The sequence below is a fragment of the Argiope bruennichi genome, chromosome 11 (genome assembly GCF_947563725.1).
Source record: "Argiope bruennichi chromosome 11, qqArgBrue1.1, whole genome shotgun sequence".
Classification (NCBI taxonomy): Eukaryota; Metazoa; Arthropoda; class Arachnida; order Araneae; family Araneidae; genus Argiope; species Argiope bruennichi.
This window is the reverse complement of record NC_079161.1, coordinates 100,435,539-100,460,934: the sequence shown is the minus strand read 5'-3', so window position 1 is coordinate 100,460,934 and position 25,396 is coordinate 100,435,539. Positions and strand designations below refer to the sequence as shown.

General features: G+C 32.3%; 1 protein-coding gene across 1 annotated transcript in view; it reads left to right on the top strand.

Annotated features, from left to right (window-relative positions):
* LOC129956813 (neural cell adhesion molecule 2-like) overlaps positions 1–24,800 on the top strand; it is a 91,124-nt gene extending 66,324 nt beyond the window's left edge. Inside the window, exons 4-6 of the mRNA XM_056068761.1 lie at positions 1,540–1,827; positions 8,017–8,319; positions 24,649–24,800. Coding sequence (XP_055924736.1) covers positions 1,540–1,827; positions 8,017–8,319; positions 24,649–24,800 — 743 coding nt within the window. The remainder of the gene's footprint in view (positions 1–1,539; positions 1,828–8,016; positions 8,320–24,648) is intronic.
* Positions 24,801–25,396: the final 596 nt, after the last annotated feature.

Below are 25,396 nucleotides of genomic sequence, written 5' to 3'. Positions count from 1 at the left end.
TGCAGCTATTCAAAGTTTTTTCAGACATTTTATAATGTGCATATACCTTATATCTACTTCCATTCCAAACTAATCTTTCATCTGGATCTTTAGAGAATAACTATCAATGTTTCCTAGACCGAACAGAAGGTACGAACAGCCACTGGAAGTCATCTTCGAAAATCCATAAAAGGAGCAGTATTCTCCTGTTTCTTATCTGGATCTCCTGTTTCTTTCCTGGATGGATAATTTTATATATGGAAGCCTCCATCTTCATAATGGAGGCATCCATATATAAAATATGAATATTTCATTTAATGACACATGACATGACGGACTCCACTCAACTGGTTCTAATATCCATGTCGACCCATACTTCTGAAGGTTGGAATTTGGAATCAGATCCTTTGGTACTAAAGGTTCTGTTCTATTTTTCAGAAGTGCTGACACAATGAATTGTGACGACTCGGTTAATCAGAGGGTAATATCTCTGATCTCACCATGTTCTAGATACCTAATCTTTGTTCGTGCGAAGGAAGTTTTGCGCAACATCCATGACAAAAATAATGTGGACTTCATACGACTCATCTTGGTACTCACCTGCATTTCGTAGCTGTAGAGATCAGGAATGCTCAAAAGACCTTTTCATGCAGTATTATGTAGCCAATTTTAAACTTATTACACTCGTTGTTAAATGTACGCATTTATTTTTAACTCTTTGTGGTCCATTATTCAATACCACTGGGTATCACATTTTGGTTAAACAGGTCCATAATCCAATACCGATGGACATGTAATTTCTAATATAATTTCTCTAAAATGGATGTCACTGCGTATTTTTTTTATTTATATTCACTTATTTCGTTCTGTGAATTAACCCGGAATTGGTTACCGGTATTATAATAAAATCAATGAATCGGAAAGGATTAAAACCGGTGTGTTAAAGGATTATATTACAAGGATTAGAAATCATTAAATAACTGCATTTAGAACATCTTCTTTTATTCAATATATTTTACAAGTATTCCTTTAGTAATAAAAGTGTATACTCATTCTTATGGTTCAACAAATAATTTTTCGTATTCTTCTTAAGCAGTCACATAATTTTCATTTTGCTTTTTCATATGCAGTGCCCCCTCTATACCCCATCACTTCCAATTTTGCATGCTGTTTAACAGACTCACTAACTAGCAACTTTTTCCATCTTGTGTGAAAAATTGCAGAATTCTCTTGAATTTATTAAAAAATATATATATTCTAATATTGCACATTATAGATCATATCCCATAAATATAAAAAAAATATATATTTGATTTAAAAATAGAAATGCTTTCTGATTTTGACTATCACCGTTTCATAACTCTACAGAATTTTTTCATTTCATAAGGAAATATAAGCTTTGCGTAGTAGGTTGCAGTTACTGAAATAAATGCTTTCTTAACTGCTTAGTAGGCTTCTTTCTTGATTAGTGTTAGTTGTAGTGTTTATAGATACTTCCCCTTCATTCCGCTACTTTTCACCGGCGGACGAATTTTAACCACAGGTCTCTCTCTCCAACAGACTCTCCCGTGTGCGTGCCCGGTCAAAAGATCCTGTACGGGGCAACGCGTCATGAGGAAGTGAAGGTGGTCTGTGAAGTGGACGCCGACCCCACAGATGTCTCATTCCACTGGAGTTTCAACAAGAGCGGCGAAAACATAGAGGACGTTCCTTTCGTGAGTGAAGGAACGCGAAGCACTGCGACTGTAACTGCTAAGACCGATTACGACTATGGGACTCTTACATGCACCGGAAGTAACAGTGTCGGCCTGCAGAAAGAACCTTGTGTTTACACGGTTATCACAGCAGGTATGTTCTCGTTTGCATACATAACAAGACCCCCCCCCCTACAATGCCCCTTGCATGCATTAGATTATGCCTTATACCGTATTTGCTTGCGTTGCAAAAGCCTCTCAGATATACGAACGAAATTAAAAAAAGTATCAGATAAATATTCAGTAATAGACTTTTGCCAGAAAAAAAAATCAACGACATACTAGGATAAATGTCACCCAATGCATATTGTTAACGAAACTTCTCGAGGAATCTTCAAAACCCAACTACAATTATCGGGTCCATTGTAATGGTTGCATAGGAAAACTGTTCAAAGTTTCAATAGCAATAAAGGGCGTTTATTTAACGCGGGCACACCAACACAATAAACTAACAGTAAAACACAATCGAGCGTTAAAAGAACACTGCTTATAGTACATAGCAGCACACAAGTAGTTATTTGATAGTAAACAATCGCAACAGCACAAAGCGCTCACATAGAATTCAGCTAATATAGAGATTTCACATAACAACTTACACTTCTCAAACGACTGCTATTTTCCTCTGTCTACTCGCTTTAGCTGAATTTCAATACTATCTCGTCTATACGACTTGCTACTCAGCATACAACTCCATGTTACTGAAATACGTGTTTCCAAGACTCGTCAGTCAGTTCCCTAATTCTTGGGCTCAGCCAAATTGAATCACTCCATTTGGGTTTCCCGCTTTTTATAGCTTCCGAATCTGAGCTTGAAACTTCTAGAACGATAGTAATAATTCGCATTTTTATGACATATCGTCAAACTTCCAATTAATTCTGAAATCTTTCATTTTGTCATTAGAGTCACCAAATTCATCGATTAGTTGCCAAGCTTGTCGCCAAGGCCGAGGGTCATTGATTCGGCATCTACGCAGAATCCATCAGAGTTGTTCTTAAAATCTTCATCCTTCGATGGAACGCGCTTGCGATGGGAAGCAACATTACAAATCCGTAACGATATTACTTAGTCTGTTCCCTAGGTCTTTTTTTTTTTTTAATTTTGACTTCAAAAACATATGAAATTGCAAAAATCTCAATCCTTATCATCCCTCTAAATGTTAGTTAAGATTTTGGTAATTTCCAAAATGACCCTACATTTTGTGACTACGACGCATAGTGCAACTTCTACAGCATACGGCGTCCTTTTCGAGTATATTTTTCTATTGATTCGTTAGACACACAGACGAATAGAAAATAAAATCTAAGTTATTTTCCAATTGATATTTCCTTTATAAGAAAATCTATAATGCAAAATGAGTGATTTTTTAAAAATTATTTTTGAAAATTTGGCTCTCTAAATTATATCTGTCGAAAGAATAAAAGGAAAAAATAATTATTCATATAAAAAAATAGTTCGTTCGTGATACTATGCTGTTTTTTTTCCCCCTTGCCTAAAATATGCAGATTCATCAGAATCTCGAGTTCGCCTTTTTTGACGATGATTTTCATACACGAGAAAACAAAATGGACCCATTGTAATCAGAAAATCACGAACTTGAATTTACTCCGTCTATTTCTCCAGATAGAGCATATTTTGTTTAAAGCATATTTTTTGAGCAGTCCTAGCATTTTAGAATAAAAGATCAAATATCGCAACTTGAATAGAATTCAAATGCGGAGGAACAAAAATCAATTTTAAGTCTGAAGCATAATATAATATCGCCAAATTCCACTTTTTCGAAGCTCGCATTCGGCAGCAAATCTTCGCAACCGATAGCTGAAAAGCATTCCAAATATTTGCTCGGGGCATTTTTAGACTAGAAAAGGCTTAGGAAAGAAAGTCTATTTCTGAATGTACACGACCGAATTTTGGATTATGTGTTTGTTTTACTTTCAGTTTTCGCTAAACTGAGCTAGACGAACAAATGTCGTCTTTATTCCATAAACCGTTCGCGTAAATATGCTCTTTGTCTCCTCTTTTGAATCGTATTGGCGTTTTGGTAGAATGTCTTCTTCGCAAATAAAGTCTTATTTGTCAAAAAGACAGATTTTCTGAAATTTAAATTTCAGAAAACAAAAGCTAAAGACGTCCAGTAGCGAGAAAAAATATTCCACCGGTATTATTCTGTCACCGTTCGTCGTATATTGATACAAAAGGCCTTACTTTAAAGGAACAAAAAAAAAAAAGAAAAAAAAATCAAAGGTTCAAAATTTCAGAAGGGGTCATCTACATATGTATAATTGTATTAAATCGAAATCAACAATGACAGCATTCCTTTTCGATGTCATAAATAATATTTAATGAAAAAATAATTCAAGAATTTTAATTTATGTATTGTGGATAAGAAGATATTTTGTCATTTTTTCTTCATGTAAAAGTGTTTGTTTTATATATGGGTAGTTAATCTTTCTGTTTGTGCTTAAATCTTAGTAATAGTATTTTAAATTTGTCCCCGCTTTAAAAGCCATCTGGATTTTACAATTGATAATATTTAATGCTTTCAAAAGTTGTTCAAAACAAGAATTTTGAACAATAAGTTTAATCTTGTCTTTCAATTTATTGATAATATACGATTATACGATAAAATGATTTTATACTATTTTAATGATGTTATTTTACGAGTATAAGTTTTCAATAAATTTGGATTCAAAGCATTAACATTTAAATAATGAATAAATAATTGCATAATAGAATAAAAGAATTATTTCGTCCAATGAGAAAAATACTGGTATTAATATTCAAATTAGAAATATTGATTTATTTTGACCATTCGTTTTCCACTTTAATTCCGTATGTTATTTTATCAGTAGATAATATTCGTTTTACCTAATTAACAAATACTATTAATGGGATAGTAAAATCGCTATATCCATTAAATTATAAAAATTTAAATATATGAAATGTAAATGAGCTTCCAAATGTAAAACATTGGTAATTTAACGTTTAAATGTTTCTAAATAATGGTTTTTTAATGTTATATACTCGGAGACGATTCATTACCTTCTAGAAATTCGAAACGCGATTTAAATGAATTATTCAATCATTTCTGCAAGAATCCGATTTTGAAGATTCTTTTTTTTTAAATAATGATATAATCCTTTGGAAGACATACACAAATTTGTTAATGATTGCATCATAGTACTAATTTGTCTACATTCTTTATATAAACATTTATAAAAGTAAATATTTCTGTGATGCGAATGTGTCTCCCATGTCTAAGGAAATTTGTAGCACACATCTTACGGGTTATCATAATAGTGATTTAAGACATGCCGAAGCCAAAATTTTAATATTTAAGGAAAACAAAAATTATCGTCCATTTTGTTTTATTTGAGATGATTTTTCTGTATAGTATCGTTTTTAATGATAGCAGAGGAAAATATGCATCATCGAAGATCATAAACATTTCTCATTTTAAAGTAATTTCTTAACATCTCTGGTATAATTTGCAAAATTTCGAGAAATTTCTTTAAAAAAATTAATTAGTTTTCATAAAAAATTTTAAGAATAAATACAAAAATTTATGCATCCAACTTCTGATTCAATTATGAATTTCAAATTCTTTGAAGTGATTATTGGAATGATTCTTTCTAATTTCGAATGAAAATGATCAAAATACCTCCATTGATTGAATTTTAATTATCTGTTTTCCAAAAGTTCAAAGAATATTTTTTCATCTGTCGCATCATCATTATTTTTTCATCTTGGGTGAGGTTGTCAAATTAGAAAATCAACAATTATGAAAATTATTTTTATTGCATTCTTTTTTTTTTAGTGTGCCTTTATTATCAAATATTTTATTATTATTTTTTATAGTCTGTATGTCATCAAGTGCAAACGAAGAAATATAGAATTGCAAAATTCAATATTCTACATCGCTTTATATCTTTATTTTAGATCATTATGGCTGGTTTTTATCAATCAGAATCAACAGAATGTAAAATTCATGAAAGCTATTTTTGAATAATTTAATTTTATTAGTATCATTTACAGCAAGTTTTCCAATTTCTTCACATCTTTCTTTTTTAGTGTGGTTCCATTTTCACTTATTTGTTTCGAATTTTGTCGTCTGTAGTTCATTGCAAAAACAAAATAAATTATTTTACAATATTTTCATAACTGAATTTTATACTATTAAACTTTTTATTTCGCTTTGTTCATCGTCACGAGCATCGATGATTGAGTTCTTTCATATAATTTCTACGTATTTGTGAAGAGAGAGTTTTTACAAAGATTTTTCAATCTTTTCCTGGTTTTTTTTTTCTTAACATTCCCTTTCTGAATAACCATAATTTCACTAAATATCCTTATGCAGTAAAATCAAATTGGCTAGACATTTGAATTATTTTAAGCAAAAAAAAGTCTAAAATGGTATTTTATTTGAAATGAAAGAAGTTATATAGAAAGTCATCACGAAACTAATTAATAAAGATCATGCAAAAACTACTAAGAAAGGAATTGGTACACATTCAGCAGCAAATTGTCCGATGCTATGTTGGAAATAATTTTGAATGGTTGAATGCCAATATAAAGATTATTAATGCTTTTTTAATCCTTTGTAGTTCATTCATTTTATTAGAGTGTTGGTCGACAGGTGGTTAATTTTAGAACGAAATAACTCAAATTCTATAAATGAAAATTAAGTTAATACAACATCAATTTTATAGAAACTAAATTATTAATTTTATGTCCAAAGATGCTAGAAAGTGTACTTGCTCGATCAAAATGTGATACTGAACAGCGGACCACAAAGGATTAATACGGTGAAACAACTAATTACTTTAATGTAAAACGAAAAAAAAAATTCTAACATCCAATTTTCTGTTACTGGGCATTAGATAGAGACTTATTGAACTTATTGTAAACTTTACAATTTATTTGCATATTTTTCACAACTAAATAAGTTTATATATTCGAGAATAATTCTATTCTATAAATATGTAGGGAAGCAAAATTAATTTTAATTACGTTTTCCTTAGATCTAAGAGTAATGATGCTGACTCTTTCCCTTAACTGAGGTAACTTCTGATTTAGCATGCCATCATGGCAATAATCTCTTATGCCATGAATAATTATATAAATGTTCATAATTATTATATAATAATAATAATTTTGTCTAAACTTTTTTCTTCTAATCTATCGTACTGTTCATCTCAGGATCCCGACATTAGCACTTTTCGCCGATGACACTTCTCTAAGAGGCAGTGCACAGGAAGATGAGTGGTTGTCTCACCTCCTAAATCCAGAAATAATCTCAGTTCACTCTATTGTTAAACATCTTTTTTCATTTCTCTTCTCAGTCCTTTTTTGAGGAAATAAACCTTTACGCATGTATTAAAAAGCGGAAGGCTTTCGAATCCGAGAATGAACAATATTTAGAGATATATTGTTTTTTCACATCTTTTCATTCACATCTTTTTTTACTGCCCCATTCTTTATCATTGATATATTAATAATTGATATACACGATTTTGCACGAGTTAGTACTATTAGCAATGTAAACTTTTGCTGAACATTAAGAAATTGCATAAAATTTAACGTTTCCATTATAAATCAGAAAATAAATAAGCATATTGCGCATGCCTGAAGATAGATTTTAATTTTCTGTGCTTTTAGGGGCCATAAAAGTTGAATTAGAAGTTGCTAATTTTCTTTATTCTTTTTTTTATTTTAATTCAGAAGTACATAAAAAAAATCTGAAAGATCAATTCATTAGCAATAATTCGTTTTTCATGCATAAAACATTAAGCAAATAAATATTTTCATTTGAAACAATAAGTGAAATACTTTTAAGTTTTGCCGCATTGCCATGGGTGGGAAAAAAAATTTAACAAACTGCCTATGCGCGGAGGCTTTTCCACGCCATTAGAGGCCTTGTCTCAATGGCGTGGGAAAAGAATCAGCGTCTTTTCTCCTTTGACGTGGGGTAAAAAATAGAAATATAGGCAGATACATGAAAAGCAGTTTTTAATTAATAAAAAAAATTAACTATTAGGGTTTTTTTCACAAAACTTTACATGAAACTTTTTGCTGCCTCCATACATCTGTATGCAAAATTAGAAAAAAATCTGCCCAGAAGTTATTTTATCTGCCGAGGACACACACAAACGAACATTGCTTTTTATTTATATATAGATATCACTTCCATATTTTTAATTCTGATTCGTTTCTTAACATTATTCTTCTAATCCTTAGCTCTGATTCCCTATTTGGCTTTATTCCTCTAAATTTCGATTCCTTTCAGGTCCTCCAGACCCCGTCCAGAACTGTACGCTCATGAACATAACGCAGCACTCTTTCAGACTGGAGTGCACGGAAGGATCGAACGGGGGTCTCCGGCAGCACTTCGTGATGGAAGTGCACGACACTCAGCTGCACAGGCTGCGCGCCAACCACACCTCCGACAGCCCCGTCTTCCAGGTGCGCGACCTTCCCCCCGACACGGGCTTCGTGGTCGTCGTCTACGCCGCCAACGCCAAGGGGAGAAGCCAGGCGGTCGTGCTGAGGGTCAACACGCAGAACAACAAACAGCCGGATCACCGGAAAGGTGCGAACTTACTGTTCTTTCTGGGACACATACTTAAGCAGCATTCACATAGGACCAACTATTGCGAACAATGGAAGTCCATCCCTACTTCAGGAAGATTACGTGACCCTAACGAGACAATGGCAAATGGTTACGTCATCAGGGCAACTATTTACCAGTGTCCCATTTCAGTCAAGTGATCTCCAAAAATGTGAACGTGACCTTCAATTGCACGCAATAGTTGACCCCGTGTGAATCCTGCTTTACATACAGAAAGGCCATAAAGTAAAGTGAGGTTCTTTGAACATTTTACTTCCTCATTTGCCAAGTTTAGAGAAAGTGGTGTAATCATCAAATAATCGGAACTCCAGATTTGGCAAATATCCACGTTCCAGACCACCCTGAGCTCTAAAAATATATTTTTGACCTTACGTCTGTCTGTCTATCATAAAGATGAATCCTAAGCACTTTTGGTTATTAATTAGGAAATTTAGTTTAGTGTCCCTAAACAAAATTTTTAGATTTCGATCAAATTTTAAACAAAATCCATTCAAGGGATGTTTGACTGTCTGTCCGTCTGTTCGATATAAGTTAACACTATAACTGAAAACTGAAGAGACCTAGATGGATAAGATTCAATAGATAGATTTAAGAGGCACAGTCTAGACACCTATGAAATTTTAAACCGATTCCATGAAAGGGTTGACCGTCTGTCCTCCTGCATTTACAGAAACGTGCAAATGAGGTGTCTCAAAAACGCAGTGATCTAAATATATCAAATTTAGTTAATAATTGCATGGACACAAAACGGGATATTAATACATCTGAACCACACAAATACGCTTGGCAAGAAATCACATAATTTTTTGTTTATGTTTTAGTTTCTAAAGAATAAAATATTTAGATTTCGGTGCACATATCTCCTCTATCGATGACCGTGCCATAAATATCGACTTTGAGCGATTAGATACATTAATCAGTAATCCGCCGCGTTAAATAAATCTGATTCGTTTGAACCACGTCGACAGTTTGGAAGACCGCGCAACCCAGATAAGCTCGATATAACCACTCCGAGTGGTCTCCAATGGCTGATCCTAAAATATAACCAATTACCTGGAAAAACAGATTCCGTGCTTGCCATGCCTCATCGGAACAGCTAATCGGCAGATTAGCTGTTTTGATGAATTGTTGCGAGATGAGCCGTTGTTCGAGATGAGTATCCTTGGACGGATTCACAAGGTATTAACTTCCTTCGTTTCCCTGAAAATGAATAGTGGGACAATCGATCTAAGTTTAGGGAATGAAAGGATGGAAATAAAATCTGCTCTCCTCATATTTTCCTTCCCTTGAACGTACGTGCTTATCGCTTAGGAACGAAAACCTTCTTATGTTCCCTTCTGTGCGCAGGATTATCCTCGTCATTAAAAGGCTTGATGTGCATAGCGTGGGAACTTTTAATCAAAATATTTGCAGGCAATTACAAATTATTTTGAAAATCTATATTTCATTGTTGGGTATATCTTGGTTCATTTTTCTTATGTATTATCAGTAAACGGTGGTTATTTAATAAACAATTATTAGTATGCAATTGAAGGAAAAGTATAGAAATCAAGCATCAATGTGTTTGATATTTTCTATATTAATTTTTATTGAACTTATTGATGGTATAAATATAATTTTGAGAAAAATAAATGTACCTATTTTTTGTGCTATTAATGAGTGCATTTTTATTTAAAATATATTGTTACGAATCTGTGATGCTACTTCCCAGCATAGTTGGTTCCATCATCATAAAGACTGTTCTACAGTCATCTGTATTGGACGGAGTCCGGGTGTCGCGTCGGAGGTCCCAGAGCTTGGCTGCAAACTTGGCGACGATTTGGAGACGATTTTGGCGACTTTAGCGCCAAAATAGATTATATCCGAAACATCAAAAATTTTCCCGACCCGTCCATTAGGAACAGAGATACGCCTTGAAAGTTCCTGATTGGTTGAGAGGCTTCTAGCCCAACCTCCTGAGACCTATAAAAGGAGGCAGTCTGCAGCTGCCAGAGTAGTCGGAATTGACGGTAAAGAGCAAATCTTACAGAAATTAGCAGAGCAGCGACGGAGTCAAGCTAGTGCTGAACTAAGCTGTGCGCTACTGTCTGCAGTAGAGTCTTGTTGTGTGCTACTATTTGAACGTCTCGCGGCTGAAGATAATTGTCTTCTCTATGCTGTATAGAGTTGTCGTCTTTGTGCTGCCCTGTGTGTCTTCGTGTAAATAAACATCATTGTTTATTTTTTTCTACTGCCGCCTGCTGATTGAGCGTTCTTCATACCATATAACTTCCACTATCCAAACGAACCCCGGAAATTTCGTATCAATATTTATATATTATTAATTTTGTTAATATGCTTGATTAGAATATAATAAAAAAATATTTATATTTAACAATAACAGTTTTTATTTTATAACTGCAATAGTAGAAAGAGGAAGAGTAATAATAAAGGGAGTTAAACCCTTAATAATAATGAGAAACTTTTTTAATGTACCTTCAGTATTGGTACATTTGCTAATACTGTAGCAGTTGCAAACGCTTTATAGTTCAGCTATTTGGTATTTATTTTCCAAAGTGCACAATTTGGGAACTATTCTAATGACTCTGTGGAGGGTTTTACAAATGTTTAACTGCATTGTTATACTTAAGGACTTTGGCAAAATAAAGTTTCAAATAAAAAAATAACATCATTCAACAAATGATGCAAAACAGAGTAAAATCATTAACTCAAATCTGAAATACATTGAATGCCGCTTGTCGTGATGACTTTGCGTTCAAATCTAAGTGATCACTACATCCATATGATCAGTGGAAAATTGAGCTAAAAAATGATATGCTTTAAAAATTATACAGCAGAATATACAGACCACATGACAATATCCATATTATTCATTCATTTCAATTAGAATTCTCTAAAATGTTCAGAATTAAAAAATATTCATAAATATTTAATTTTTTAAGCTTTTTTAAAATGTAATAGAGATTGAATTACCAAGTGTTCGATGGATCGAAAGCAAAGGATTCAACATAATTTTGACATGACCTTCTTAAGGGTCGAAAATGGTTCTGATAATGGTTTCCCTTCTGGCTCTCCTTCTTTGTCAATATTCGCATACTTTATGCCATCATTTCGATTTATCGATAACAAATGGGTCCTTCTGTATTCTCTCCAGATTTGTGCCAATGTTGAACCAATCCTCACAATTTTCTTCGAGAAGGTCTGATGTTTTTCAATGAATCAATGTAAATGATCCTAATAAAACCTTCATTCAAAATTACCTGGACATCGGAATTTATCACTACAAACGAATTTTTCATCACTAGAATAGGCGGAGTGGCTATGTATTTTAATAAGGGAGATACATTTCTCGTTATTTACATGTCTACTGTCATAACTGTCCCCTGATAATCAGACCATATCTCTAATTAGATAAACTAATCTTTACAACTCTTAACTCTAAGATAAAGATGAGACCATCTAATTCGAGAAATGACTCGGCACTATTTAGCAGGAGGTTAAACTGCAAGTAAATCACGCGTTAATGTCAAAATCTGTCATGATAAATTAAGCCAACAGAAATTCATTGAGCGTGAGTCATCTTGTAATGTTGAGTTCTTGATAAAAATACAAAAATACCTATTTCTCAATTAAGGCCCTATCTCTCCCTGTGTGGCTACAATGAGCTCACCATTTTTTTTTAAATGCCATCCCACGAATTATAAAAAAAAAGGACGAAAAATATCATAATTTAACAATCTTAAATAGTAGAAAGGTTCTTTCCTCAAAATTTTTGATTGAAAAAAATGTTAAAGATCTATTTCGATGTCAAAAAGTTAAAATTCGGATACTCTATCAATTACCTTTCAAACACTACGTGAATTTTAAACTTAGGACATGCGATGATTGACCCAATCAATTTTTTCGTCGCCAGTACCTGAAACATACTGTCACACAGAGATCGTAATTTAACAAATCTAAATTGCAATTAATGCATAACTACTTTTTCTGACAGAAAAAAATAGTTGCTGTCAAAAAAATCTCCATCTCTGATACTTAAATTAATCTAAATTAATCCCAATATGATCATTAAAAAAGTTTTGATTTGAAAGGGGGGGACTATAAAGGTCCAACAACCCCTTACTATTCCTCAAAGCCAATCATTCAGCCTGACTTCTCAGAGATCCTGCTGTGATTTAACAGAAAGTCTTTGCTATTGTTCTCCCCGGTTTATTGCATTAAATACACACTTCCAGGCCATCGAAACGCCAAATAATCGGACCATCACTGCCAAAGCACGCATTCCTTAATTCCATCTCTCCAGGGCCGGTTACAGTGAGATGTTTTGATCTGTCTCCATTAATCATATTCCCTCGTCTCAAAGCCAGAGCCAGAAATTCCCATTCCTTATAAAATTCCGCGCGCCGCAGTTGCCATCCGAAATCTTCTAATTGTTGCCACTGGAAATGAATTAGCAACGGAGCGTGCTCAGTCATTTTAATTACACGAGAAAGTACACTGCTGCCACCGTCGGATGAATAATAATTCAGTTACATGAAGAGATGAGGGCATTAAGTAGCGGGCGGCGGTGTGAATTAGTGTCAGAAATTAACGTGTCCTTTTCAACTTCGGGCTATCACTGCGTGTTATGTTCTGTATCTGTTAATTATGGCAGTTGGAAAGGATGCGCTGTTTTGCCTTGCCCGGGTATTTTTGAAGGGGACGAGATGTGCATAGTTTCAAGTGCCAGGCTGGATTTGGGAAGAATAGAATAGTTATATTCGTAATGAATTTATTCTCACTTATACAGAGGAATAAAGGACAAAGTATTTGGAGAAAAAAAATGGAATCTTCCCAGAATTTCTTATATTTATTAAATAAAAAGATATATAATCATTTTTTTTAAAATATAGCTTCTTGTAGGAATTTAATAAACGTATTAAATTCGGATGCAATTCGAAATAGTTGTATCTTCATAATATTCACTTTCTCGTATATGTTGTATACAAAAAGAAAGAACTTCAAAACACCAACTGAACTCGAGATTCTGACCAAATTTTACGTTTCCGATCTACATGAGTCCGAGTTCTCTCATATTAAAATCCTGCTTTAAAGCAACACTAGGGTCATTTTGTGACGGACCTCATCATTTTGAAGACAAGCTAAATGACGAGGATGACACCTGAGCTGATACCCCTTCTCCAAACTTCCGCACCATACCAGCGGGAAGACGTTTGGCCCCAACGAATTTAACTTGCATCAGACCCGCCTATACGACAATTCTTCGGTGGAATCGGGTACGAACCAGAAACCCTCCTTTTCCAAAGCTGTGATCTTACCACCAGGCCACAGCGGACCTCCGTGAGTTTGAAAGACACATTTTTGGAGTTATGTCTGTGTTTCTGTGAACTCGATGACTAAAAGGATTTTGCGTTTAGCTGATAAAATATAGTATATGGTCTTGGTACAAGAAATTTGTAAATTTCTATCAATTTTTGAAGGAAAGCTATTCAAAGGAAGTCTAAATGTCCGGATGTACAAGAAAACACGATAGCTGCAAATTATTAAAATTTAGGTACAGAAAATTCGGTGCATATGTTTGGGATCAAAAATGCAGATCCATATTAAATTTGGAACTAAATTCGTCAAAGGATTAGCTGTCCATCTGTCTGTACTCTTGCGTCCATTTAAATGTTATAGTTAAAAAAGTAACAAATAAAATTTCCATCACAGTTTTGGCATCCAAAATATGAATTCTAATCAATCTTAAATAAAATCTGTGAAAGATTACAATCTTTTCAGTCTGTACATTCGCATACATGTAAACGTGACAAATTAAAATGTAATGACAAATAAGTGAAATTTGGCATGTGATCTGGTGACAGCAGTTATAATTTTGTGCCAAATTCTGACTTCAACTGATCGAGGAAATAGCACTCGAAAATATATTCGGTTTTCAGATAGTTGTGTAATCACATTCCAGCTATTAATTGCCCTAAGAAAAAAAAGAACAACTAAAGATCGCAAGCTAATTGGCACCTAATCACTATTCGCAATGATTTGCGTTTATTACACAATTACACGTTTTCTTTATTATACTAAGAAGCTTATAACTCTTATACAAGAGATTCTGATAATGAAAGTATGAGCATTCGTTTTAGTCATGGTCTTGCCAAAGTTCTTAATTTTATGCGGTGGGGTTGGACATCTTTTTTTAGAAAAATGCAAGAAAATTTTAGAAAGACCGGTTACGCTTGTTTTAATGGGAAAGAATAACGGGTATATGTGTGATATAAGATTATATAAAGAGAAACAATCGTAATGCTCTAAATATCTGTCCTCAAGCTTTATAAGAAGTTTTGTATTTTCTGAATCGGAGTAAAAAACCTTTTTGGAATAATGTCGCAAAGTAATCACAGGTTGACCACTCCGACCAGCCCGTGGAAAAACGGAAAAACGTGAATGACCGGACCGCCGCGACAACAACACTGGCGGGAACTGTGGTTGAGTCCTAAAGGCCATCACCGATCACGGTATAACCCTTCCCGTGGGAAGAACTTCCCGTCATCGATGGGAGGTAGTCACCCTCACACTTTTGCATACCCTCAAGGGTGGTGAGAACCAAGCATCATACCGGAAGCTTCTCATCCTCAATTACTACGTGCGCCTGAGGGAACTATAGCTCAAAATAAACTTAGTAAATTTTAAAGTGGAATGGGTTACACAGATAAAAATTACTACTTTATTAGCGCTTGCATCAGCTGTAGCGACATAGTTTTTACATCAGTCAATAGGAACTTCGGATTACTCCATTTCCAACAATACGAAATCATATATCTTTTGTGGTGCAAAAGTTTAAAAGTTTACATCAAAATTATGTCTGCGTCAAACTTTGGCTGAAATCAGCCGAACATCGACGCGTATGTTACTCTATGTACATATGAAACTGATCATTTTAAAAAGTACTGAAGTAGATAAATGAATTTTAGTAACTATAATACATGTAAAATTTTCAAATAAGTGACAGATTTTGTACTGAATACTTCAATACAGTATATAATATAATTTTGAGAAAGCTGTTACTAAGAAATTAAATAAATTAGATGAATGAAATTTGGTTTGAAACTATCCCTTTAAAATTAGAAGATTATTTATAAGATTTTCAAAATTTCAGATATGTGACAGATTTTGTATTGAATGCTTTAATACAGTATATAATACAGCTAAAATTTTGTCGACGCCATTACTAGAAAATTAAATAAATGAGATGAATGAAATTTTATTTGTAACTATCGCATCAAAATTGGAAGATTATGTATCAAATCTTCGAAAATGTTCAAAACGACACATATTCAATGGTGTTTAATCTATAACTGAATTAATTTAACATGACATTTTCCCCATTATGAAAGTTTGGATTTTCGTCTGCTATTATATGAAATCTAAGACTCATTAAAATATAGCATAAACATTTGCTTTTTTTGGGGGGCGAAATCATTTTTTACAACTGAGCCATACAATAAGAACTTGATGATGACATCTAGCCCTTGATATACAAGATGATTTATAGCTCCAAAACAGGATTTTACCAATAATGATCCGTTGTGTTTGTGTACCTCTGGAGTTTTTCATCCTGACTTCGAGATTCCATCGTCCGTTCACTCTTATGGTGAGCTTTTCCTCGGATTTGTCCTCGTTATCTAACCACAGTTTCCAGTTTTTAGATACAAAAATAGCCTTCACGTTTTTTCTAAATAGGACGCTCATCTCATATAAATGAAACAAAAACTAGATCCTATATCAGATAAAATGTTGTGCGAATTGAATCTTTGGGTGAAAATATTTATAGATGATTTTCATCTCGCATTAATAGCTACACTTCAATAAATAATTAAAAAAATATTTACCATTTCTTTTTTGAAATGTATGTGATTTTAAAATACAATTATGTTTACCAATGATCGAAATCTTTTTTTAGAAATGCTAGTTGCTAACTAATACTCTTTAAGAAAAAAGCGAAGCCTGGAGAAATAAGTGCAGAACATTACCTGTTCTTAATGACTCTTGGATAAAAGTAGTCATGTTTCAATGAGACCGAGAAGCGAGTAAGCGTAACGCGTATAAAATATACATAAAACTCGTCTCAAACTCCACTTTGCGACCTTCAGTTTTGGAAAAGTTTTATAACATCGTTACGGGCCCTCCTTTGAGTAACTTTTAACTCTCATCCCTAATTCTTAATTGGACGAGAACGGACGTACTTTTCACGGAATTTCGAAAAGCAAATAGTTAAATATTTATATTAAAAATGCATCTTCAGTCTTTTTTCAAAAATACTTAAAAGTAAAAATTATTATTGCGATTTAAATAAATTTGAAGACGAAGCATATTCTTTTTTTCTTTCTCTCTCTCTTAAGGTTAAAATCCTCGTAACTTTTGCATACAGCTTCAAACTAATTACCGCACGTTTGAAGTTTACGGCTGCTAAAAGCAATGGAAAAAATAACTCATTAATTAAAAGCGTCTTAACACTTTGGAAGCCGTAAAAAGTTGCGCGCTTTTATTTTCCAAGACAAATTACGCTGCTAATATTAATAAATGTGATAAGTGCAATACATCATGGCGAAGGTTACTTTTTAAGAGTGTATGTTCGCCCCAAAAATAAAACTTTTTTTTTCAAGATTATTCTTTAAAAACGCGAGTTTGGAAGTGATTTTCTTCTTTAGCAGTTCTCTCTCGGAGTCTGCTGTTTTGTTCCTGTGAGTGTTTTAATTATATTCTTTTGAACTTGATAAATTAATTAATTAGTTTTCATTATGCTTCGGATGCAAGTTGGGGAAACTTTATCATGAGGGATCGGAATGTTTTTAGTTTCCGAAACGAAACATGAGGCATTAGCGATAGAATTGCAGCTTTCTTTTTTATGTGATCTTTATTTTTTTTATATATCACCAAAAGTAGTTCATTCAAATGAACCAAAGTTCTGTTTTCTTAATGAGGCAGAATGTTTGGTTTAAAAAGTTTTCAATTAATTATTTGCGTTGAATATATGAACGGACATTATAGAGTTTAAAGAAGGAATATTAATGACAAAAAAGTCTTAAAAGTTAGAAAAAAACATTATTCGCAAATGTAATTATAAATAAAGAAAAGAGAAGGATTTCTCAATTTTATGTAGGTTTCATTTTATCAAAATGCCGACATAAAAATATTTATTTTTAATCTCAACAACTTTAAAAACGCAATTAATAAACAGTATCTCTAAGCACGGATAAAAATGTTGCAACTGCATCTTTTTCCATAACGATCCTTTACATGTAAAATAACGCTTTTATTTAAAAAACTGGAAAACTCTTTAATCCCATAGTGTCAGTTATTTTGATTTCCAAAATTGCTCTTATTTTTCGCATCTGACACATTTTGGATTTGCAACGGTTGAATTGGGGATTGCAACGACTGAAAAAAATAAAAGTAGTTTACTCGATTTTTTTTGAAAGTTGCACAAACTTCATGCTAAAAATGATTCACAAAGTGCGTAAAAATTTTCATCAGAATGAAGTTTTTTTTTTCTTTGCTTCAAAAATGACATAAAACGAATACAGAAATTGTTTGTTAATTCATTTAAATTAAAGAAACAAGAATCTTTATTTCACATCAATTTATATCTGAAAACTTTGCTGAAACTTAAAAAAAAAATAGTAGTATGACATGACAAGGGAAGAATAACTCGGTCATCTAATCGCCATTTTAATAAGTTTCAGTTTATTTTTTCCGACAAAATATCGGGATACATGTTTAAATCCAAGTTCAAACACTCTTAACATTCAAATGGTGAGAGCTATTGCAAGAAAAGTATTGCTCATGTACATAAAGTAAATGATTGTAGTGTACTACACAATGAAACAGTTTACAACGACACCAAGCAGAAAAATTCAGGGATAGTATCTTATCTTAGAATGACAAAGGATATGGAAAAAATGGTCATTGCAAAACACAAAACATCAATTACTTTCTTTATATAGCTTTGCTTTAGAACTTTGGAATTGATCATTTTCTCGAATTTCACATAACACTCAAAATAGGAATACTCAGTTTAAATTTTGCTCTAGGATCAAATACTATCCTACATGACCACTTCACTGTATCTAGATTCCACCTTTATGCCTACAGCTATCGTCGTTCTTAAACTGGGGAAGGAACTTTACACTTAATCGTTTTTCATCTAGTATGAAATCCCAAAATTTATTTAAAGATCAGAGTGACTGGTTTCCCTCAAATATCTCATATACTTTTAAAATATAGTATTTTTTATTCTTAGCATCTTTCTATAAGAAGAAATTCGAGAATGCATTTTGAATATCTTTCCTCTCACTATCTGGGTTCAAAATTTTGTAAAGATTTTTTGTATTAAATATCACCCTTTTAATTTGTTTTGTTTTTAAGTCATAATTATTGCATTCATTTATATAAAAGGACCTACTGCAGGCTAACTTATGGATGGATATTTTCCGAAATTCAGCAGATATTTACACTTGTGGTAGTAAAACTAATGCCAAAATTCTAAATTTGCCTTTTTTCTTCCATCTGAGTTATTTCCTCCTTTAGCTAACTTATTACATAATATTTGCTGTGACATCTGTCAAAATTTTAGGCGCAAACTCAAACTCCAATTATTATTTTATAATGAGCAACTGCTTTCCATGATTAATGGCTTCGGATTTTCTTATATGATGCTCATGACTTCTTTGATTTCGCCATATTCCACACTTATTGTCAACTCTAGTAAAAGAGTAGTTAAATCCAAAAGAATGAAGCTTTCTTCTTACTTCAGGATCCCTTTATTTTCATTTTCCACTTTTACAAACAGCAAACAAAATGGCGATTGTAAACAAACTTTTAAGGTCTTTAAACTGATGAATTAAGACTTTCATTTCTACTATCCAGAACATTCTACAATTTTCTCATTAATGGTAACGATACCATTAATGAATCGTCACTTGTATTGGTTAACAGAAATCTTGATAACTTTCTTAATTATTCTTGAAATAGTTATTCAAAATCCAAATAATCATATAACCCATTGTATTTTAGATCATTTGCAGACAAAGTACATTCATTCTCTGCTACAATAACGAAGTTTAATTACTTTAAAACTGCTTAGCAACGCATTTGATTTTTTTTTCTTTTTAAAAATCTATTCTCCAAAAGCATAGCAATTGGTTTCTCTAAACACCATTTACTAAAGTACAAGCTTCTGACGCGCCAATATCGTTTGTAAGAATACAATACAACTCAACTCGAAATCTGCTGATGACATGTCTATTTCAGAGCCGTTTGCAGTCGCAGTTAAAGTCTTTCATCGAACGATATGACGCGCTTTGTTCTAGCTCCTTTGTTGCGAAATTTCGCGCCAAAGCCTGTCAACAACCTTTTCCATTAGAAAATGACGGTTGCAGTGCGCCGGCAAGAGTTTAGTTCTTTATTCGCTGTGGCTTGATCAATAGCACCAATAATGATGTCTGTTTAGCAATGCAGAATTTATTTTATTTTCTGCTATTGCTTCCCAGTAAGATGGCTTTTAATGATAATGGTATGGCAGAAGGAAACTTTTTTTTGGCAGAATTTTTAACGTAAAGAGAATTAATTTTGTGAAAAATCTCTTTTAATCTCAGAGACTTTTACCTTGTGAGTGATTTTGAATCAAACGTTGCCATGGTAGCAACAGAATTTTTCAGTTAAAAGTCGTTTGCTTCATTTGTTTGAATTTATCTTTCGTTAGCCCATCTTTAATAAAGACGTTGCTGGTTTCATGTAAGAATTCGCACAATTTGCCTTTAAAGCTCATTTGCATATTGAAACCATGATTTTTCTTGTGGAATATTAATGTTTTTGTTCGATAAAAATTGTTGAACGTAGCTGTTTCAATTTAAAGATGAGCATTTTTTTTCTTTAAGTTTCTAGAAGAATTTCGAACAGTCTTCATCTGTCGCTTTTATTTTTTTTTCTTTTATTTCTTCAATTTTCAAAGAACTTTACCACAGAAAGAAGTCAATACATTTTTAGCGATTTTTTTTATTATTTCTTTAAAATACTTTTGAAAATTCTTCCTTAGAATGTCTTCATTAGTATTCAGTAACAAAGAATTTTAACAAATAATGTGTTAAAACATTTAATAATGAAACTTATTTTGCAAGTAAGTTCATTTCAAAACAAATTTTACCGTACTGTTACATATTATTATGTTCAATATAGTTTTACTTCGAAACTTATGGCAAAGATTTTCATACCGATAAAAAAAAATATTTATCATTATTATACAAACATAATATACATCTAATATACCTAAATATCTAATATACATAAAACATCTAATATACATAATCTCCAAAACCCTGGCTACTTAGAAAATATCTAATATACAGTAATATCAAAAGTTTAATTATCAAGAAAACATCTAATATGTAGTAATCCATATAAAATATCCCTAGTTATTAAGGAAGCATCTAATATACAGTAATCCATATACCCCCCCCCCCCTCCCACACACTTACACACACACAAAAACCGTGATTATTAAGAAAACATATAATCTAATCTCAAAAGCATTGCTATAAAGGAAATATTTAATACGTAGTAATCTCAAAAGCTCTTGTTATTAAGAAAATATCTATTATACAGTAATCCATACACAGCAACCTAAAAAATCTTTAGTTTTTAAAGAAGTACACGAGTACAGTAATGCATATACGGTAATCACAAATGGTTATTAAGAAAACATCTAATTCTCGATAAAACAGTAGTTATAATCTGTCTAGAATTCCTTAATTTCACCGTGTGGGCTCATAATGATTTGTTCTTTCACTCCACATTTTTTTGGAAAGGGTGGTTGGATTGATGATTTGAAGAGGAAAGTTCGATCAGCAGAATGTCTGAACTATGCTCTTTACTTGCTCAAATTTGAATTTGGTTTAGCCCTGACAGGATCGAAAATACATTAGCTGGAAATCTATCATCTTTGATAAGAATAGATTATATATGGTGTTAGGAATACCATTATGTTGAGATAACTTTCGTATTAATAAGAAACAGTACATAGATGTCAAAACTATCCCAATTATTTCCATATATTTTCTGAATTAAATATAGCCACTTCTTCTGTGTAATATTTTGAATCGAAGTATTATAAAATACAATATAATTTATAAACTAATATGATAGCTGGATGAAAATATTTGCTTTGAAACTTTCTCACAATTTTATTTCAGTTATTATTAGAGAAAATACTATCTGTAAGACGAAAAGCTTTGAATATCCAACAAAACATTTTTCATATATTTTAGGAATTTTCATAAATATTTTATTAATAGTGGAAAATACCGTCTAATAACAGAAACATAGTAGATGCAAATTTTATTTAATCTTAGATATATATATATTAATATCAGCAGATAAATCTAAATATTGCATTTAACTTTCAAAGAATTATGGAAGTCTATTATATTTTATTTTCTATATATTTTTATTAAGCTTAACATATTTCATTTTTGTAAAAATCGAATATGGTAATCAATTTTTTTCCTCACTTCAACCATGCGCTATCATCCTAAAATTTTGTATACTTGCATCCTGTCGATGATAATATGTTATTTTAATATTTCAGACTTTATTCTTTGGGTAATTGGTTCTGTAGTTCAATTTTGATTCTGTATGAGTTTTGGCCATCTGATGGGAATGTTAGCTGATATTTACTTCATGATTTATAATGGGGAATTATAAGAAGAAATTAAATATAAGACGTGATTAAAAATTGCAGCATAAATAACATAATTTATATATTAGTTTGAAAATAAAATTGCCTTTTAAAAAATTGTTTTTTATTATTTTCAGTTTATTTAAAAGCAGCTGCTCTTCATTTGTTCATAAATGTATTGAAATAAACACAGCCAATATTAATTAGTGAACACACATTTTCTGTTAGTGGCCAAGATGGCATATAATTCTGACATGGAGGACATTCACCAGTCTTTTACGATCTTGTATTTTTATACTGAAAGAAGTCATTCCCACCTGAGATTGTGCTACTGTAAAAGGAATTCTCTTTGGAATCCTTTATAATACAAACTCAATTTCATCATCGTGCATCTCTCATTACTTTTAATACATTCATTAACTCAACAATAGCATGCGTTTGCTATCGCTTCCGCCCGAAAAGCGTCATTCCAGTACGTGTCGTTATAACATATTTTGACTGAAGCAGAGTGCAGGTTTGAAGACATAGACGAGAAGTTGTATTTTTAATTCTCTTTCATATCCATCTCGTGAAAGCAATTTATTTACAAGCAGACGCAACGCAAAAGCAGAAGTAAAGAGAAAGAAGGGAGGGCGAAAGGGGACGAAACAAATGATCACTAGCCTTATATAACATAGGATTTTCGGTCATGCGCCAATTCAATACATATGTTGACCTTTGACACCTTTTCAAGGGCACCGAAGATATCACTTTCATTTGATACGTAGTACTGATGGCGTATTATTTTTACAAAGGGATTAATTAAACCGAAAGTGGAATTGGATCAAGAAATAAGAGAATATTTTAGAATGAAGTTACTATGGGCTAAATTAAGAAAAAATCTTGGAAATTAATTAAATTGAAATTAGAATTAAAATATCATTACACACACACACACACACACACATATATATATATTGAACCCATCTAAGATATGAGATAACAAGGGCACAGGGAAACAAGTTAGTGTTATGTTATGTTACCTTCAATTACTTTTTCCTAAACCTAGCGAAAATATTTTTTTCATTTTTTCAGACTCTGAATTATAAAGAGACAAAAAAAAAAATCTGTACGAATTTTCGAAAGAGTTTTATTCCAAAAAATTTCAAGTCATTTTGGAAAAAATTCAAGAAATTTTAGGGAACTATAATTCTTATTTTCATCACATCATTTGTCAATTTTCGGATTAAACAAACCAAGAGTAATTAAGACAGAATGCGCTCCATATAGATGGTGGAATAGGTGAAAGATGAAACCTCCCACCTCTTGACAAAATGATAGCCATTTTTGTGCCATATAATGAACAGTTGCATATTGTTTTAAGCATGGAAAATACTGAAATACTTGTAATCAGTTCATTTCACAATCACGGTTTGCCTATTTCTAGTCCTGTTTTTGATACTCATGGGCGAAAAAGAAGAAAATGGAAATACTGTAGTCTTGAAATTGGAACTTCGACGGAAATTGAACACTATCGAACAACTTTAATTCGAAATAATTAGCAACGTTTCACAGTCTGTAAAAATTCAGTGATCTTCAAGTAACAAGCAAACTCCACGAACATTTTGTTGCACATAGCTCCATAAAAATCGGTTTAATTCTAAAAATGTGCAAGTGCAACCCTTTTGCCAATAAATTAAATACACGTTTCGAATATCGAGTTATGTGAATAATCTTTCATTAAATAACACAGACTATAAGTAATTTGCAATAAAACAGAATTGATCTTGAGTGCGTAAAGGTGTAAAATAAAACGTTATGCTTCCTTTTCCTGAATTTTTTTAATTCCATATCTTCGCTATCATTTTCACAATTTCGCTTTTTGCAAAATTTTATTCCATGAAAAGAATTTTTAAATGTTGTTGATTCTTATTCAAACTATAACCAATTAATCTCTGGAAAACAGCCTAAAATATTCATCGAGTTGAAATTTGATGTATAAAACCTATATAATTTTTGGCCGAAATGGAGTTGCTAAAAAGAATTTGAATTAAAAGGAAGTTTTCTATGAGATAAGACGAATTCAAGCAAATTGACACATAAAAATATAATTAGCTTAAAAATGTTGACTAACTTGGTTCATGGGATATCATAGCTTCCATTATCATCTGCGATTTAACCAACGGGAGGGGGGGGGAGTATCTTGAGGCTGAATAGTATTCGCCCACGTTCCTCTGACTCAAATCCTTTCTTTAATATGTTCTTCCCAACAAATTCCTTCGTCTATATATTGATCAACTATAGGCAGAAAGACTCTGCTATTCTGCATGGAACTGTATGTGTTTTTTAGGATCCACAAAATATGAAAGATAAAAAATTTGTATTGAAAATACTCAAAAATGCATATATCAGTAAACTTAATTTTATCGACTTAAATAATATTTTTTCGGTACATATCCTGTTAAATAACACTTTTTTTATTAATTTAATTGATGTAACTACAGTTCATTTGATATGATGTGCAAGTCAGAATGTTTAATGGTATCTTTCAGTATTGCCTGATTCCCATGTCTTTCCTAGAGGCAGTCGATGGCAATTGACGTCGCAGGTGATGGTGGTCATTCTGTCAGCAGTGGTACTGGTCATCCTACTCACCGGGATAGCCGTCATACTTATAAGGAAGACAAGGAGAAGAATGCACGACCAAAAGAGTGAGTACAGGATTCACATTTGAATGCTATTCTGCCTGTAACAAAATTTCCAATTAATTTTTCGCACTCTCACTTAGTCAAAGGTGATACCTTAAGAAAAGTCAAATTACAAAAACTTCCATCAATTTAGAATTTTTTGAAAAGAAAATAGAGGTCATAGATATATTATGGTTTGCTTTTTGTTCCATAGATTTTTTTAGCACCTCAAGTGTTAGAAAACGATTTCGCTGTAGAAAATGATATCTTTATAAAAAAAATGTTTAAGCGAACTAGTATGTAATTTCAAGATTCGTATTTTAGTATTTTATTGATAATATGGTGTGTGCGAACAGTGGCAATACATCGAAATAAGCTACATCAACAATGCTTACAAATTTAGAATTTAGAGGTAAAGGAGCATTCCTTCCTTAAAAGATTTAAAGAGAATGACAAAATTTGTATACCAGGCTTCTTCATTCAAGGCCCTCCCCGACAAAATACTATCGATTATGTACTAGTTTAATTTACTCAATGGCGACAATTGTTATCCGTTATCAATTTTTCATAGATTTCTATTTTGTTTCATCAACATTTAGTATTGACAAAACACTAGAAATAAAATTTCTCTGTTTACCAAAAT